Genomic DNA, 19,718 nt, shown 5'->3' with positions numbered 1-19,718 from the left:
TCAATTATGAGAGAACTTGGTATTTAAAAAATACTAATGTATTACTTACTATGTGCTATGCTATGCTTAGTTGCTCAGTCATGTCCAACTCTGTGCAATCCCATGGGCTGTAGCCTGCCATGCTCCTCTGTCCATGGGATTCTCCAGGCAAGAATACCGGAGTGGGTTGCCATGCCCTCCTCCAGGGCATCTTCCCAACCCAGGGATCGAACCCAGGTCTCCGACAGTGCAGGCAGATTCTATACCGTCTGAGCCACCAGGGGGGCCCTCAGGAGGTAAACAGCAATCTGCAGTGATGAAAATGAGGAATGTGTACCTCACCAAAGCAGTACCATTTTGTATTATGTGGGATCTCTGGGGACATGAGTAATAACCTAGGTTTATTCTATTCTGTGAATCTGTGTTTTCATGTATTTGCGTAAGGTGAGGTACACATTCCTCATTTTAATCACCGCAGACTGCTGTTTTGAGTTCTTTTTTTTTTTTAAATCACTGAATTGCCAGAGAATTCCCTCTTTCTGAATTCTCATGTCTAATTTTTCATTTAAGGGTTTAATTAATATCTTTCCTTAGACATCTGTATAACTTTGCTTCAGCCTTTCATTCACCTTTTTTAGGTTTATTAAGCTTGACTTCTCTAAATTCATCCTTGCACTCTAGCTCCTCAAAAATGGTTGTTATTTTGCTTTACTAACAGGTTTTTGTGTGTATTATACACTTATGTAGATCAATTTGTGAATGTCTTTTTTGAAACCTTCCTCGATAAAACATACAGCTTCTTGTTTGTGCTTTTCAACTGCTATGGCCCTGTCTTTCTCCCAGATTTGTTCTACTGATCTCTTTTGGTTAGTGTGGAATTAGTCACAAAGGTGCCTGTCTCTCTAGATCTGGATTCTAATTAAATGTAAATTAGTAAAGTAACATACAGCCTCAGGGCTAAATCTACAGATTCCCTGTCAAAAAACAAATAACAGTGGCTTGGATTTTTATCTTAACTCTTTTTCTCTAAGCATCTCAGCACATAGTATCCTCTGATCTATTCATTTTCAGCCTCCCAGGAGAGTGTACTCTTTTATCTTTTGTTTGGTAAAGAGTGGTTGTTAAAATGTACACTTTGGTGTCAGATGAACCCTTGTTCAAATCTCAAATCTTGCTCTTCCTGGATGTGACTTTGGACAAAACAATCTCTTAAACCCCAACTTTCTCATCTTAAAAAGGAGATAATTCTTAATTCATAGGGTTGTTAAGGAGACTACAAAGGATAATAAATACAAAACAGTTATATCTTGTTGCAATTTTATTCCCTTGCTTAATAAATTTAGGATACTATTGAAGGCAAGATCACCTCTACATGTAGATATGACCAAAAGAGAGATGTATAAACATTGACCAGGATATAAAATTTGACCTTTGGTTTTTGTCTTTGTCTGTTGTTCTTGATCATCTGTCTTTCCTTCCTACTTGAGTTTTTCGCCCCTAAAACCCACCCAACCATGAATTATGCATGGTCTGGAGTCTAACAGTCACACATTTAGAATTAGATATAGTGTCCAATGTTATAATTTACATATTAATATTAGCATTTTTTTTTTACTTATAACTTTTACTCCACTGCACTCCTGGTCATTTGACCTCCACAGGTCCTGCTTGGGCTGGAAGCAGAATCGCAATTATGAGTGAACAGGCACCATTGTAATAACTTACCTAGCGATTCTATTAAGACAATGAAATATGGTTAATAAGTGACTCTGTGAGAAGTGGTTGTGATGTTTGTTCTAACAATCCAGATGATTGTTTTGACTGATCTACAGCTTACTGGCAAACTGAATTCTGCTGTCTTCTCAAAGGATTTGCAAACTTTTCTTTGGCTGTCTTCTAATTTGGTGTCATTAACCAAGAAAGCCTGGGTATTGAGGCTGATGGTACTCTGACAAATTTCCCTGACTGATGCTCAGATTCTAGATGTGTTGGTATATGAAACACTTAGCCTACCCAACAGGGCCTTTGGGCTATTTTTTGTTACTCATCCCACTGACTCTAAACATTCTGGGGTCTTCTCTTCCTTTTTGATTCCTGTGTGTCCAGGAAAAACAGAATCATGTGAACATTTGTATCATAATGTGTTGTCAACAGTTTATACCACTATTTGACCTCCACAAAATCCTGTGAGACACATACTTTTATCCCCATTTTCCAGATGAGGAAGCCAAGGAACAGGGAAGTTACCTACCTTGCCAAGGGTCACACCATTAGTAAGAGGAGTTGGGGCTTCTGGTCAGGGCATCTGGCTCCAGATCTCATGCTCTTGGTTACATGTTATATCATGCCTAACTTTAGCAGATAGGTGGATGATCAGTACTCTAAGGATTGCCTTTTTGTGATCTGCTTTTTTTCATTTTGCAGTATTGTTTCTTGGTCTCTCAGAATCTTTTATATCACTTAGGGGAGAGAACTGGAATTCTTGGCATTTTTCCAAGTCACTTAACCTCTTAATTCTAAAACTGAAATGGCTTGATACCCAGTAGATCTGGCTCGTAGTTCTTGGTGGCAGTGTAAGTGCACCATGCTTTAGAACCAGCCTAACCAGAGTTTAAATCCTGCCATCCATCCATTTGCTAAATAAAAAGCTTCTAAATGCCAAATACCATGCTTTGTACTTGGTGCTGAGGATACAGTAAACAAAACAACTTCTTACTCTCATGGAATTTACTCAATTGATAAAAGACTGAAGGACAAATATATGTCAAACGGTAAATGCTTAAGAAATATAGGGCAAGGGGATAGATACTTAGGGGAAGCCCCCTTTTAGAAATATGGTTAAGGAAGTGTCTCTGATAAGGAGATGTTTGACCAAATATTAAGTGAAGAAGTAAGTATGGGTCTAGCTGGTTAAACAGTGTTCCAAGGGAAAAGGTCCTGAGATGAGAGCATGATTGTCCTGTTGCAAAGAATCTAGTGGGCCAGGGCAGTTAAAACAGAGAGAGGGAGGGGAAATGTAAGAGACAAGCTGACATACAGGATGGTGGCTGGTGAGGCAAGAGGATTCACCTATAACTTACAGGGCCTTACAGGTCAAAGGAGAGACCTGTTCTTCCTTTCTGAGCGAGACAAAACCAAGATTGGGTGTCCTTGGCAAATGACGTACAACATTCCGATTTCTGAGCCCTCGTTCTCCGTTTTAAAAATGAGTTGCAAAATTGTGAAGATCAGAAATCACGTAAGAAAATTTGGAAAGAAAACAATCCATCAATACACGCTGAAGATTACTCTGCATTGCTTCTATTTTCTTCATACCCTGGGCAGGCTGCAGCACGTCGCGCTGCTTAAGACTTAGATCCCCTGAGCGAGGATAATGGGGATTACGTTCCTTAGACCTGGAAGTGTGGGCCTGATGAAAGGAAAAGGGGAGTTTTAGGCGAGAATTTGTTTAGTCATCGAAGATCTGGAGCTGAGGGTCTCCCCTCATCCTCTTCAAAAGGCTGCAGCGGCGTCAAACTCGCTTTCCCAGGCTGCAGCGGAATCGCCGCCTCCTGAGTCTGTTTGCCGGCGAATTTCGGCTCTGCGCAGGTAGCCGCCTCCAACTCCCGGCATGCCGCTGGGCGTAGGGCTAGCACGTAGACTCCATTTCCCAGCCTGCCCCGGGGCTCGGTCCGGACGTGCCGGCGCCTATAAGAGCCAGAGCGCTGCGACCGGAGCCTATTGTTAGCCGGAGCCGGGGCGGTTCTGGGCGGCTGCTGCCGGGGGGCGCCCGAGTTGTCGGAGCCGCCCGCCCTCTGCCGCCTGCCGGCCGACCTGCCCACCCACCGTCCCTCCCCGCCCTGCTGCCCTGGGAACTCCCAGACCGTCTGTGCGGCCCCGGGACTCGCTCTCTCTTCCCTTCTTCCCACTTGGGCTAGGGCGGCGGCAGCGGGGGCGGCAGAGACCATCACGGGAGGAGGCAGCTGCGGCGGAGCCGGTAATGGGCCTAGGGGTGGGGGTCGGAGGGTGCCTCCTCGTCCTTTCTCGGGATCGGCCCCCGGGCGACTGTGGAGGAGTGGTCAACCCAGAGCCGCGCGGATGGAGGGGTCAGAAATGAGGGAGGCACGGACGGCAGCGGTCGGGGGGCGGGGAGCTAGAGCGCCGCCGGGAAGGGAAAGAGTCGGGAGAGGCGTGGGAGCGAGGGGCACGGAGGACGCGGGCCCGGACTGCGGGGGCAGCTTAAGGGAGCCCGACGGGCGGCTTAGAAGCCGGCAGGAATTCGGATTGAGGGTTAAGTTCGGAATGGAGCGGAGATGATGTAGGATGGAGGGAAGTGAAGGAAGGGGAGGGGGGAAATAGAAGAAAATGTGGGAGGAGTGGTTGGGAATTTGTGGGTAGCAGGCAGGAAAGGATGGGAAGCTGGGTAGGGGCTGCAGACACTTGGAGTGAGCAGGAAGGTTAGCAGGAAACAGAGTGAAAAGGTGCCCCAGCGCTGAAGGGTTCAGCGGGGGTGTCCATGAAGGGGAACTGGTGACTTGACATGTCCTTTCAACCCAGGTTCCTGAGGTCTCCCATTTTTTCGTGGCGTTGTGTGGGAAAACGAAAGCATCAGTTGCCCTAGTTGCTAGTTGGATATTTTTTCACAGGCCCAAACACGCAGCCGACTGCCATCCATTCCTTTTAGTGCCACGGTCTCGATTCATCCTTTTAAAGGGAGCTAGAGTGGCAATGTGACACATACACCGTTCTTCAGTATGAAACGTTAGAAGTTATCCCCAAGAGACACAGTGTCCCCTTGGCTTGCAGTTTTCAGTTCAAGGTAAATCCACAGTTAATTCAGATTTTCCTTTTCTTTTACCGACTTTCCATTTTGCAAATGTCCAGAGCCAGGAGGATGTTGATGTGTGCCAGAGTTATAAATGACTGGATATCCTTGAGAGTTCATGGGTCCTGCAGCGTCATATTCCAGTTCTCCCACAAAGATCTCTTGTCCTTCATAGGATGGGAGTTTAGACATGGAAAGCCAGATTCTAACCTTGTGTCAGTGAAGGGATGAAACCAGAGAGTGAGGGTTGTAGGGGGAAAGCTTCCTTGAAATAACCTAGTTTAAACAAAATGTTTTCACTTGAGCACCTTGTTAGTTCATTATCCTGGTTATCACAAGGACACATGGAGCCACAAAATTCATAGTATTTGAGGAGCAGCTCACAATATTTTGTAAAAGGAGAAACAGGACTGGTCATCTTATTTAGGTTGATCCTAACTCTTAGCAGCAAGCTTTCCTTCCTCTAATCCAGCTACACATGGTAGCACTGACATCTTACTAGAGATTTTCGGCCCTTGACCTTTAGCAGAAGGTTGGGTTCCCGTCCAGTAGAAATGGGATGTGAGAGGTACCTTGTCTTATTTTGGACTCCTTTAGGAGAGGGATTTCATTACCTAAACTCCGTCAATACATTCTGCATCCACAGAATTAGGGGAGGGGCAGTTCTTTTCTTGCTAGTCTCACATATGCTGGGTTTTGGGGTTTGATGGCGGTTACAGGAATTCTCACAGGCCTGAAAAGGCTTATGCTTAGTACTGAAATACATATATGCTGTAAATCTGTTTTATTTGGTGCTAGCCTGATCTCTTCTATATACTATGGATCTGAATTTTGTATACCTTTGGGAAATGTTCAACTAGCAGAAATACTTAAGAAAAGGCAGTAAGGCATGCAGCTAGAAAGTGTCAGCTGACCTTCCGTTTTAATGGCACAAAAGCTTTTATAGAAGTTTGCATTATTTTCTCCAAAAGCATTTATTCTTTGAGTTGGTCATTTTGACAGTTAACTGTCAGTTATGACCTGCATTTCCAGTCTCATCTTGATTATTTCTGTATGGGTTAAGTGCTTGGGAGTATAAGTGTTTTTCTTGAACATAGGTATTGATCCTCTGCCAAAGAATAAATAGTTGAGAGAGGTGGAGATGACTGATTTCTAACTGTGGTTGGAAAGGAAGTTGAATTGATAAATTGAAAAGTGGAACCCATTGTTGTTATTGCTATTTCAGAGAAGGATTTCTTCAGGCCACAGTGGAAGTAGATGGGAGGTTTCTTGGTGCCCAGTGGACATCTTATATTTCACAAGTTCACTCCAGAGAGCTGGACAAGGAAAGCTGGGTTGAAATTTTAAGTTACATTGGTTCTCAGGACAGAATTTTTGGATTTTTTTTTCTTTTTTGGTAAGAATGGGTTAATGACAGAAAAAGTGATGCTAACCTCCTGGGTAGGGTGAAGAGAGCCCAGTCAGTATGCACATTACTTACATATATAGCCATTCAGATGATGCTCAGACATTTTAAGGAAAATATTTTTCTCCCAGGTTTTGCATCTTTTTTTCTTCTTTCTTACTAGCCTCCTCCTATCTTTGCCCAGAAACCTCTTTTCCAGAAATGGGAGTGAGGAAGACATAGAAAAAGAATAGAGAAAGCAGCCAGCAATCCTTGCTGCCCAGAGTGCACAAAAAGTGGCCGAAAGAGAAAAGATACCCTGGGGCACCTTGGTTAAGACAGTGGAGGATTATATTAAAACACCATCTTCAACCAGACTCAATCACATGCAGGGCTTAAGGAGAAACATTTAGAAGAAACCCACACTACTGGCAGCAAAGGCACATCAGAACAGAGGTCAGAAGTGCACATTTGCTTCTCTGGCGGTCCAGTGGCTAAGACTGCCTTCCAACGCAGGGGGCATTGGTTCAATCCCTGGTTGGGGAACTAAGATCCCACATGCCACAGGATGCCGCCAAAAAAATAAAAATAAGTAAATAAGACTTGTTTAAAAACTTTATTTAAAAACAAATCTATTACTCAATGGACATGAGTTTGAGTAAACTCCGGGAGTTGGTGATAGACAGGGAGGCCTGGTGTGCTGCAGTCCATGGGGTCGCAAAGAGTCAGACACAGCTGAGTGACTGAACTGAACTGATGAGTACCTTCAGGCTTAGGAACAAGGTACTTTCCTAGTGGCAGTATTAACTGGTTCTCAGTTAAAACTGAAGATGGACTTCAGTCCTTTCTAAGAAGGATTTTGAGCTCAAGTCAGCTTTTTTATGTGGTCAATAAGATTTTTTGGTGGGGAGGAAATATTGTGTTCAGTGGTCAACATTGTTTTTCTTTTTTTATTCCTCCCCCATAAGTACTCCATAGCAAGGGTCTCACCTCCTCCATTAATAGAATGAAATGAGATTTGTTAGTTAATAGGCATCTTTAAGCCCAGCTGAAATCTTAACCTTAAATAAAAGTCCATGGCTCTCTCCTTTCTTAACCCACATCCTAAGAATGCGATCAGTAACCTGAAGAACAAAATTGATGCTTTGGGCTCATTTTTAAATTTGATTACAATTTGTATCTAGTAGTTGATTTTTTTTTTTCTTTCTGGCCAGTTTATTTCAGGAATGTGCTGGTCTGAGACCTGTGAGGACAGGTTTCTTAGGTGCATCTTGTGACTTGAATTTTTATGCGATCTGGCTAGGTAAATTAAGAAATACCTAAAGTACTTATTAGGTCTGGTTGACTGTGGAGCTGAACCAAGAGCAGGCAAATTGCTTCCAAAACACAGTCTAGAAAATCAGCACTGTAGCAGGCACCTCTTGACACCACAGTATATTCTGGGGAGCTGCTCTGCAGTCATGCAGCCCTGGCTTTCTGGGCAGTGTTGTTATTCCTGCTGCATAATTAGCAACTAGTGAGATCATAGTCTGGGGAGATTCTGGCATTACTGAGGCAGAGCAGGGAGCTTTCGCATCATCACATGTGGCCCCGGCTCTGACAGCGTTTCTGCTGAGCAGATTCATATCCTCGGGAACTCAAGTGCAAAGATGGAGGAGAAAGATTTGTCCCTGGGAAATGGACTATCCCAGACTCCTTGGTTGTGTGGCAGCGCCTTGAAAACACTGCCTGCCGTAATAATGTAACCAGAGTAAATCGTCACTTCTTTGCTATTTGTCATGCCCTTGCCAGTTTCTTTATAGAGGGCAAGGATTGTAAAGGGAAGTCTTCCTTGCAGAGAGGATGATGGGAGGTCAACTGAGCCCAGTTTTATGGAGCAGTAGGCAATTGGGAAAGAGTCTGGGTTTTGAAGCCAGTGCAGTTTCTAATCTTCAGTCCATTCCTTCCCCCATACCACCCCAACCCCCCTTCAGTCCATTCTTTAGAATCTAATTTGTCCTTTTCAGGAGCCTGGTGAGACACTTTACATTTGTGAAGATCTGGGTAAAGCATTTCCCTGACACTCATTGTACTTTGAAATTGAAAGCCTACAGCAGTATTTCCCAAAGTGTGTTCCGAATCCTTTGCCCTGTAGGATACTCTCGAAACAAAGGATTTACAGAAGCCCTGCGTTCTGTTTCCTCTTACCCTTCACCAGGTTCTTTAACATATTAAAAGTCTCTGAAAGGTCTACGTAAAAGCAGTTTTCTTAAGTATTTTGACACAGCAGTCTTATTTCCATGTAGAAGCTATTAATATATTAATATCGTGTGTGTTGGGGGGGGTGGTGTTAGTGGCTCAGTCGTGATGGACTGTGGCCCACCAGGGACTTCTATGCCCATGGAATTCTCCCGGCAAGAGTACTGGAGTAGGTTGCCAATTCCCTTCTCCAGGCGATCTTTCCGACCCAGGGACTGAACTTGGGCATTACAAGCAAATTCTTTACCTCCTGAAATTCTTCACTTGGGGGCACCAGGGAAGCACCCCTCCCCCCCCAACACACACACACACACACACACACCATCTCCAATTTTCAGATACTATAAAAATTCAGTTGTTGTTGAGGAAACTGAGGGACATTGACATGCTGGCCCCCCACCCCCCACACACACCCGAGGCCTCTATTAATTAATATCTGTGGAGCTAGTTTATTTAGTGGATACACTTTGGGAAATGCCAGAAAATTTTCCAGAAAAATAATTGGATCTAGTATGGGTTGAGGCATAGCCTAATTCTGCCTTTGATCCCCAGTCCCTCCTGCGGGCCCCATGGAGAGCTCTCCTGGGCGAGCAGAAGAGCAGGGCTGTTATCCCAGGGCTAATGAAGCCTTGAGCCCAGCTGGCTTGGAACCAAAGGCCTTCACTCCACTGGGAAAGGTGCTGCTGTTACTCATCTCATTATTCTAAGAGTGACTGAGGATGGAGGGGCTAGGGAGCAGCAGAAGTAGGAGGCTGCTGACTGGAATAAGATATGACCTCGTCTCAAGAGAGCAGAAGTCCATGCTAGTGACTCGGGGGCCTGCTTTCTGCCTTTGGAGAGCCGTGTGTATAGGCTTGGGAGTGGTCTGTCTCAGGACTGGAGTGTTGATTCCTCTTCTCCCCTGGGCAGAATCCTAATGCACCTGGCTACCTGCTGGTGAGCAGGGGCTTTGGGGCCGACGTGGTGGGCTCCCCCAAGGAAACCCCTTTGAAACCAATGGATGCATTCACGGGCTCGGGTCTCAAAAGGAAGTTTGATGATGTGGATGTGGGCTCATCAGTTTCCAACTCCGATGATGAGATCTCCAGCAGTGACAGCGCGGACAGCTGCGACAGCCTCAATCCTCCCACGACGGCCAGCTTCACACGTGAGTGAGCCGCTCCCTCCCAGCCCGCACCCACATCCCGCAGGCATTGGAGCCCTTTGCAGCTCTCGCGACAGCTTCTGTCCAGCTTGGGGATTTGTCCTTAGTCGTAATCTCTCCCACTCTTAGCTCAATCGTGCTCTTTGGAGGACTTCATTGCTCTAATATCATAGACTTAAGTGGGATTTATTCTAGCTGATTTTACTTGGCCTGTGGTGTTTGGGTCCCCAGAATGGGTCGAATTAAACTGAAGAAGGAGTCGTCCAGGAGTTTACCCTTTCCCACCAGAATCCCATATAGTTGCACAAAACTGTAGCTCTAGCAAGAAGTAAATGCTTACTGCCTGGACAACTGGGGCATCTCAACGCTTCTTAATTCTTAGAGCTCAGTTAGTTTCTTGGAAGGAACTTCTGATTACATAAATCAGGGGTTATCTCTCTGCTAAATGTGGCCCACTGGTCATTTTTGTAAATAAAGTTTTATTGGAACACAGCCACGAGACCCAGTGTCTACAGAGGCTTTCGTGCTACAACAGCAGAGTTAAGTAGTTGCAACAGAGACCTTGTGGCCTACAAAACCTAAAATATTTACTATCTGGACCTTTACAGAAGAAGTTTGCCATCTACTGCCACAGATCAGCACTGACCAGGGAGACGTCCCTGCTGATCTAGTGGTTAGGATTTGGTGCTTTGACTGCTGTGACCCAGACTCAATTCCTGGTCAGGAAACTGACCTACAACCCGTGTAGGCCAAACACACTACACAACCTGTGTGGTATGGCCAAAACAAAAAAATGCAGTCCAAAAGAATTTTGTTATGATAGAGTGTTCTGTATCTGTATTGTCCAGTATGGTAGGCATTAGCCATATGTGGCTATTGAGTGCTTAAAGTGTGATTAGTGTAACTGAGGACCTGAATTTTAAGTTTTTATTTCATTTTAATTAAGTTGCCACATGTGGCTAGCAGCTGCTGTATTGGACAGTGAAGTTGTGTAGATTGTTAAGTCCCGAAAAGATTACCTACAGTTCTCTTCCTAACTGATCTCTAAAAATAGATTTTGTGGTCATCTATTTGGCAGAAGTCAGTCAGGAGGCAGTGGTATGGACCTGGTGATGGTCAAGGTCCTTTCCAACTGTGCATTTAAGGTTTGAAGATTTGGAAGGTCTCAAGGTACAAGGAGCACCTCTGGAGAAGAGTTGAGAGCCTAGATGGATGAGGAAGAATGAGGTCCTCCAACAGGCCCTCTCTGGGTTAATTAAACTTTCTGTGCTCCCTTCTCAGCCACATCCATCCTGAAGCGGCAGAAGCAGCTGCGGAGGAAAAATGTGCGATTTGACCAGGTGACTGTGTACTACTTTGCTCGACGCCAGGGTTTTACCAGCGTGCCCAGTCAGGGCGGCAGCTCTCTGGGCATGGCCCAGCGCCATAACTCTGTACGCAGCTACACACTCTGTGAGTTTGCTCAGGAGCAGGAGGTGAACCATCGGGAGATTCTTCGTGAACACCTGAAGGAGGAGAAACTCCATGCCAAGAAGATGAAGGTGCCTAAGGGGTCTGGGGTCTGGTACTTCCCCTGTGCCAAGAAAAAGCAGAAAACCGTCTAGGTCTATTGTGTTTTTCTTGTTGGTTTGGTTTGGTTTCAGACTGTTGCCTTTGGTATGTAGAGATTCCACGTCTTTCTAATGAAGAATCTCAGATTTGGAATCAAATCTCAGTTTGAGACACTATTCTTGTCTCTGGTGGGGAGTCTAGCAGAGACTCCCTAGACTTCCCTACCCTTCCCCCATCTATCAGTGTTTAAAGTTTGAATGACTCCCTGAAGACATTCAGGTCTGCCACCCCTGGACCCTTAGGAAGCACAGTGTTTCCATTTCTCATCAAATGATTGTCCATTGGCTTGATGCACAGAACAGATGTTGGATCTTTTGGATCCTTTGAAAGGATGCTGCCAATTCTGGGCCTCCCGTTGCTTCTAGATGATAGGTTTTCAGGTATAAAAAATAATGTTACCAAATAGTTACTTTGATTTGTATAGGACTGGGCCTGCAGTCTGATGCTGCTCTTCAAGTTTAGGAGGAGAGCAGGGCTGGAAGACCCACCTCAGATTTCTCTTTAATAGCTCCACATTTGCTCTTTGCGCCACCTGGCACTCCACAGCTGTGGTTTCCACCAGTCTGCAAAATATTGCCCCCAGAATTCCTAGTTCCGAGCTTGGAGAACACTGCTTCAGGCCTGGCCAAGTTTCTTGTGGGCTCAAAGTATTCAGACCCATGTTAAAACAGGTGGCTGCATTATTTCCAGGGTCATGGGTGAAATCCTGATGAGATACACAATGCAGGAAGGTTGGAGAACCAGTGACAGAGGTTGTGAATGAACTGGATCTCAGCGCTCTGTCCCTTTGAGAGCTCTATGTCTGCTGCCCGCAGTCCACGCCTCAAACCTTACACCTGTTTTTCTAACTACAGTGACATTCAGGCTTCTCTGTCTTCTGTCTGAGGAATTCCATCACTGACCTATCACCTTCCTGCTGCTATAGCAACAGCTGAGCAAATAAACTTGTCATCATTTGCCATGAAGGCTTTCTACCCTTTCCTTCTATGTCAAGAGAACACCCTTACTTTGGACCAGTTTACTCTTTTCTTAGAAATCTTTCCTATCTTTAGCACTTTATAGAAGAGGCAGTTGTTCTCAATACATTTTGCATCTCCCATATGCCATCTAATATTTGTTTTCCCTTTGGACTTCCATCAAGAAGAAAAAACACTGGTGCTTTGCATCAGTATTAGTACCTACAATTTTTCTAACATTTTTATTACTTTGGCCTTTTATCCATATGGAATTCATTATTAACAAATAGTATGAATTGGGAATCTAACTTTTTTTTCCCCCAAAAGAATAGACAGTTGTCCCAATACCATTTAATGACTAGAATCTTTCTCACTGATTTGAAGTGTTCTTTTATTAGGCTATATTAAATTCTCCTATCTCTGTACATGGTTTCTTTCTATTGCATTTCTCATCTCTTTCCTTTGATGGGATATCAAGGAGGGGAGGGAGGTGCTTCGGAGGAGGCCAACTGTGGTGAAATGGGCAGGAGCAATGCTCAGGTCTGCAGGAAGGCCCCTTGTAGTTGGCCTGCCTGCAATAGAAAAAAATGTCGGGTTCCCCAGAAGCACCACTCTTTTTCTCTCATTCCTCTTCTCACCTCCCCACAAACAAACAGAACAGGTTTGTAGCTTATTAGCTGGGTCTGTTGCATCACATCTCTCCCAGGAGTTATTCCTTTACCAGCATTCTTCTGACTGGCTGATGAAATGAGTCAAACCCACCAGTAGCTTGGCTTTCATCCTGCCAGTAGCTTCCAGAGCCCTGGGGATCGTGAGGCCTCATTTTCTTTACCTGAACTCTCGAGTGGGTTTTCAGAGCTCATTCAGCCACAAACTGTCTTCAGCCTGTCCTTCCTCTCAGATCGCCCTTCCTGCCTCTTTGTCCTTCTTAGCCAGAGAACCCAGATTCCTGCCTGCAGAGAGTACACGCAGTATTATATTTGCCACCCTACCTCACATGCAGCTTTCCTTTGAAACCAAATAAAAAGGATTAGAAGGGAGAAAGAGGGAATCCCCTGGTGGTCCACTGGTTAGGGCCTCAGTGCTTTCACGCTAAGGGCCCAGGTTCAAGCCCTGGTCCAGGAACTAAGATTCCTAAAGCCATGCAGCATGGCCAAAAAAAAAGGAGAAAGAATATATTTCTTTCAGGCCGTGGGAAGTGAGGGCTTTCTTGATAGCCATTGATAACTTGCTCACTTTTTTCTCCTCCCCATAAAATGAGGCTCTTCTGCGTATGCTCAGATGATTACTCAGACTGAGGATTCAGGTTCATTGACAAAGACATGATAGGTAGCCTTGTACTACACTTTAACATACTCTTCTTTGCAGAATTGTGGTTTTGGGTCGTTCGGAGTGCAAACTAGCAGGTGTTTTGCAAGGCTGTTTACACCCAAGGAATATCCATCCATTGAAGTGCCTTCTCTTCGTCCATGTATTAGATGGCAGGTTAGCTGAAGCTAAGGGGCACAAGGCTGGAAATGGAGGGTATAACTGTAGGGGGAAATTATCTTTAGGGGGGAAGGTGAGACAGATTTGGAGAAACTTTGAGCCAGAAAGGTGATGTCCCTTGTTTGATGGACTGGCGTTGGTGCTACATAGGCTTCCTGTCCTTCTGCTCTAGATTGATTCTTTCGACTGACTCTATCCAGTATAGTAGGCACTTGCCATACTAGTGGCTGTTTATACTTAATTAAAACGAGATAAAGGTTAAAGTTCAGTTTGCCGGTTGCACTAGCCCCGCTTACCGTGCTCAGGAGCCACGTGTGCGCCGGGACAGGCCACGTGGGTGTCTGAGCCGTGGCAGCAGGTTCACTTGGCCTGACCTGCTGTAGTTGTGCCAGTGAGGAGGCTCCTGCTGCTACTGCTCTGGCACCTGACCTTCCTTCCTGTCTCTTGGCAGCTGACCAAGAACGGGACGGTGGAGTCGGTGGAGGCCGACGGCCTGACGCTGGATGATGTTTCAGATGAAGATATTGACGTGGAAAATGTGGAGGTGGATGATTACTTCTTCCTGCAGCCTCTGCCCACCAAGCGGCGACGCGCCCTGTTGCGGGCTTCTGGGGTCCATCGCATCGATGCTGAAGAGAAGCAAGAACTTCGAGCCATCCGCCTGTCACGGGAAGAGTGTGGCTGTGACTGTCGACTGTATTGTGACCCAGAAGCATGTGCCTGCAGCCAGGCTGGGATTAAATGCCAGGTCAGTCCTCCCTGACCTGAGGTGGCATAGTGACCATAGTGTGGTCACCTGACCACAGGTGACCTGTGACCCCTGGCACCCTAGAGTCAGGGGTGTTATCTGGTGTGGGTGCCAGTGAAGGGGGGGGTCCCTGTGCAGGGGGGAGCACTCCCTGTTCTACAGCCCTCCTCCACCAACAAAGAAAACAAGTATGGCAGGATTCTTAGGCTGTGGAGATAGGGATGATTTATTTTTTTTCTGTGTCTCTCACCTCAGAGATGATAAGGAGTTGTCAGCACCTGGAGGAACGGGGTTGGTAGGTTTCACATTTAGTAGCTGTCCTTAAATATTGACTGATTCCTTGAGGTAAACAGAAGCAAAGAACTGAGGTAGGCTTTACATTTTATCCTACAAACACTTCCTCATAGTACCTCTAGTCCAGTTTTGTAAAAATCAGAATAGTCCTCAGAATCTGTAACTCAGGATCAGCTTTGGGCTGAAATCCACAGCATCCTGAAAGATAGGAAGCATCGTTTTCCAGAGAGCCTCTGATTGGAATACAAATCTCAACTGGAAAATGGCAAAGAATATTTATCTGGAACCTGTATACTGAGGCTGTCAGTCCTGAGTCCTTGGGGTAGAATTTATCCTAACCTTTTCTTATTTTCAGGTTGGTATCAGATAACTATAACAGCTCTGAGCAGATAATGCTTTTTAGACTAAGTGCCATGACGAATTGGTCTGTTACACAGAGCTGAGGATAGTTCTAAGAAATTGACTGTTCCCAAACCTGGGATGGAGAGTTCTAGAAGTTGATATCATAGGAAGACACTGTATTTGTACATACTTACTGTCCACATTTTTAATTTTATTTTTGGTATGTGTGGGGTTTTTTCATCTGGAGAGTTCAATGAGGAGATGAGGAGGTAGAAAGCATATCTTTTCCGAAAAAAAAAGAAAGCATATCTTTTCCAGATATCCCTGGTGTGTAAGTTAATTGTCTTGATGACTGCTTGCAAACCAAGCTGGCCAACCATCAGGGGAAAATGAAGCAAGGAGGGAAAACTGGTCATTATTTTATTTGAACCATCACTCTAGCATCTTAGCAAACAGATGCCTAGTTTCCCAAGAGTGTATTGCCTTGGACTGGCTGGGTGCTCTATGTCCTTTCCGATACCTGTCGTCAAAGAACAGCCTTGGGCCCTGGCCTTTTGTTTTCTTAATAAAGTAGGTAAGTTATGGAAGAGTCTCAGGTGCCTGCATTTCGTTTCTCTTGAGAGTTGTCAGCTTTCAGAGAGTTCTCTCTGGACGTCTAACTGGAAGGGCTCTTTGACGTGATCTTTGTCTATTTTTTGTTCAGAAGAAACAAAGCCCTAGGAGAGAGATGACTTTTCTTGAGGTCACACTTACTAATCAGTGGCTGGGCTGGAATTAAAAGGCAGGTGGTGTGGTAGCTCACGGAGCAGGTTATTTTTTATTTTTTTTAGTGTTTTAAAAGTTTTTATTTTCTATTGGGGTATAGCCAGTTAGCAATGTTGTTATAGTTTCAGGTTAACAGCCAAGAAACTCAGCCATACATATACATGTATCCATTGTATACATGTATTCATTCTCCCCCAAGAGGTTATGTTTTGAGTCCGCAGTTTCTCTTCTAAGACCTCAAACTTCGAATCGCTGTGTCCGCCAGCTAACGTCTCCTATCTCATCTGGCCTCAACCACCTTGTCTTCTCCTCAGGTGGATCGCATGTCCTTTCCGTGTGGCTGCTCCCGGGATGGCTGTGGCAACATGGCTGGGCGCATTGAATTCAATCCAATCCGGGTCCGGACTCATTACCTCCACACCATCATGAAGCTGGAGCTGGAGAGCAAGCGGCAGGTGAGCCGCCCGCCAGCCCCAGACGAGGAGCCCTCGCCCACCACCAGCTGCAGCCTGGCAGCAGGACAGGGTGCGGAGACACAGGACTTCCAGGAGTTCATTGCCGAGAACGAGACGGCGGTGATGCACCTGCAGAGCGCGGAGGAGCTGGAGCGGCTCAAGGCGGAGGAGGACTCCAGCGGCTCCGGCGCCAGCCTGGACTCGGGCATCGAGAGCCTGGGCGTGTGCATCCTGGAGGAGCCCCTGGCTGTCCCGGAGGAGCTGTGCCCGGGCCTCACTGCCCCCATCCTCATCCAGGCTCAGCTGCCCCCGGGCTCCTCCGTGCTGTGTTTTGCCGAGAACTCGGACCACCCGACCGCCTCGGCCGTGAACAACCCATCCTACTTGAACAGTGGGCCCCTGGTCTACTACCAGGTGGAGCAGAGGCCAGTGCTGGGGGTGAAAGGAGAGCCTGGGACGGAAGAAGTTGCACCCTCCTTCCCCAAGGAGAAGGATCTGAATGTCTTCTCTCTCCCTGTTACCTCACTGGTGGCTTGTGGCCCCACAGACCCAGCTGCCCTCTGTAAATCAGAGGTGGGGAAAACATCCACTTTAGAAGCACTAGTGCCCGAAGATTGTAACCCTGAGGAGCCTGAGAGCGAAGACTTTCGCCCCTCCTGGTCCCCCTCAAACCTCCCCACGTGCACGGACAGGGAAGAGGGCTGTGCAGTGGAGAAGACGGCGCCGCAGGGTGAGGACAGGCCCCCGGAGGAGCCTGCCCTGGAGCCCCCTCTGGCAGTGTGACGCAGGGACGGAGACTGCCTCGTACCCGTTCTCTATTTATTCCCTTATTTTATCTAACACCATTTCAAAAACAAAACTGTAGAAGCAGCTGCTGCTCATATGTTATTTTATTGGGGTCTTTGGGGAAAGGGTGGGAAAGTATTGTTTGTACAAGTATTTTTTAAAGGGCCAACAGAACCAAGGAGACCAGCCCCAGCTCGATCAGGGGACAGAGTCTTGGGGCAGAGGAGGCTGCATCCTGAGCTTTCTGGGCCTTTGGAACAAAGAACTAGGATCTCACAGGAGGAGCTGGGTAATTCAAGCAGCTGTTCACGTAGGGACCAGAACACGACAATTTGAACAGCATGACAAAGCCCCTTCCTCTCTCCTGAGCTCCAGGCAGGGTTAAGCTCATCTTCCTCAGCAGTTACTGATACCCCACTTTGGTGTATTGTAGTAATACACTTGGGAGTCGTCAGCTGGTTGAGTCTAGAGAGGAGGGGGTGAAAGTGTCTCTGCTTCTGTACAAAACCTCTAAGATCTATAAAAATTGAACCTGCCTTCCCTGACCCCCTTATTTGGTAAATAAGTTAATATTTGACATTTTTGTTCTCTGACCTGTTCCCCACACTGGGGATTCCTGGTCTTAACTTGAAGTGTTTCTTTCACAAGTTTTTAGGTACTAGAGTTAAACTTGTCTTTGCCCCGCCCCCGCTTTGTCTTTTTTCCTTTGAAGGGAAAGAGCTAGATTGGCTGGGAATGTGGCATCAAGAGCCAATCTTCCCTATGTGTCTAACCGCAGCTCCATCAGGCAGCTTTAATCTGGGGCTCACACATCCCGTGGGAGACCTATATGGAGCATTAACCTATGTCCAAAGGAGATAGCAGGAAGAGGCTGCTGTCTGGAAAGATGACTTTCTTTGTGCCATGCTTGCTTTTTCACCTAGCCCTGTTCCCCACCCCTTCCCCCCCAAAAAATTAAGCTTTAAAGGAATGTAGGATGTGGCAAGTTCACCAACTAGTGTTTTTGTGTTACCTTTTTTGTTTTTTCCCTTTTTTTGGTCTACCTTCCTGGTCCCTCTTGGATATACAGGGTTAGAGTTCTTATTACTATATTTGCATACTGTTCCCCAGAATTGCAAATGCTTATTGGCTCCCTCCATCTTGATATATAAAGATTGGAAGTCAAACCAGTTCATGAATGCTTCCTGCAGCTCCCAGGTTCTAAGAAGTCAAGTTCTAACTGTAACCTTTGAGGTCTATAGAGTGGAATTCAGATTCGGTTTGTAACTTTTTAGGGGGGACGTGGTTTCTGTTCTCTTATGTCCAGCTTATGTTCCAGGATGTGCTCCACTGAACACTGAATTCTTTTCACTAGCAAAGTCATCACTGCCTCTGTTTTAATTCATTCTTTTTTTTTACGGCTCTTTGCCTGTGTTTGAAAAGGGAGGCAGTAGGGAGCAAAACACTCTAGCATCCTTCACACCATGCTTCATTACTGATATGGTTTATTAACCAGGAAAAAACAAAGTACAAACCTTTTTTTTTTTTTTTTTTGGTGAAGAAGGTAACTGTACTTACTTACCTTGCTTGTAAAGCCTTTTCTTGTGGGATCTTAAGGCCCCAGTGTCTGAAAGCAACCTCTATGTATATCACAGTAGTATTTCACCTGTCAAACCTAAACTGAGCCTGAAAGGCCTTATATTCAACATGGATACATCCTTTTAACTTATCCTGTCTCTCCTGTTCATTCCTGTTTTTGCTGGTTCTACATTTGGAGGTGAATTAATAAGCCATAGACCCTTATCTCTCTCCTCCTCTAGGCGCACAAAACGGAGTCGAGAGTCCTAAGCACCTGTGAAATAGGTGCTATCCTCAACTAAGCTACACTCCACCACCTTAGACTGGTCCCCTCAGAGACAAGACTGAAGTTTTAGTTGGGAATTTGACTCTGGAGATGAATCTTTCTAGAAGTTTGTATTCGAAGGGGAGGGTGAGTGCTATATCTTCCCTCTTAGAAGGGCTCCAGCCTAAGCTAGGAAGTGGATTCACCTGTTTAATAAGACATTTGGGATCAGACCAAGAATCTCAAACTAATTAAACTCATTGCCAACCCCCAAGATAATAAATCCCTCCCTTCATAAACTACGGTTCTGACTCACCTGTCCCAACCTTTTAAATGCTAAATATTAACATTAACAATCTTGTCAAGCAAAGGGCCTTTTCTACAACCTAGTCCATCTCGTTTCTGGTGCTACCTGAGCTGGACAGACAGAATTACAGAGCATGGTTGCTAGAAAGGCTAGGCTACTGACCACAAAGGCAGAGCTTCAGTCCTGCTTAGACTAGGTGGGATAAAAGAAATCTAGATAAATCACTCATTACAACTCTTAATATTTTCCAATTTCCTTTCTCACTGTACACAGGTAGTATTTTCAATGTGAATCCAAAGCTTGTCTGGTTCTCTGGAAAAAAAAAAAATTTTTTTTTTTTTTGCCTTTTAGGTCCTTTACATTGTGATAATGCTGTATTTAAAGAAAATATTTAAATGTAATATTAAAGAAATATTCAAATGAATGGTGTTTTCTTCTTTACCTTGGCAGACCACAATTCAGTTACTTGTTAGAGAAAGGATGCTTCTCTAGTACTATATATAAAGCCAATTAGGTCAGTTAAGGATTAATGTTAACAATAGGGATGTTTTACTGTGGAAAAATAGAACATTCTCTGGAGCATCAAGAGTTTCAC

General features: G+C 45.4%; 1 protein-coding gene across 1 annotated transcript; it reads left to right on the top strand.

Annotated features, from left to right (window-relative positions):
- Window positions 1–3,696: 3,696 nt before the first annotated feature.
- On the top strand, window positions 3,697–19,547 carry CSRNP2 (cysteine and serine rich nuclear protein 2). Its single transcript, XM_043446481.1, has 5 exons — window positions 3,697–3,955; window positions 9,315–9,552; window positions 10,831–11,090; window positions 14,056–14,352; window positions 16,068–19,547. The coding sequence occupies exons 2-5, from the start codon at window positions 9,402–9,404 to the stop codon at window positions 16,989–16,991; spliced, it is 1,632 nt and encodes a 543-aa protein (XP_043302416.1). The 5' UTR covers window positions 3,697–3,955; window positions 9,315–9,401; the 3' UTR covers window positions 16,992–19,547.
- Window positions 19,548–19,718: the final 171 nt, after the last annotated feature.

Source organism: Cervus canadensis, chromosome 25 (assembly GCF_019320065.1).
Source record: "Cervus canadensis isolate Bull #8, Minnesota chromosome 25, ASM1932006v1, whole genome shotgun sequence".
NCBI lineage: Eukaryota > Metazoa > Chordata > Mammalia > Artiodactyla > Cervidae > Cervus > Cervus canadensis.
The sequence above is the reverse complement of the archived record's forward strand: the minus strand, read 5'-3'. Positions and strand labels throughout refer to the sequence as shown.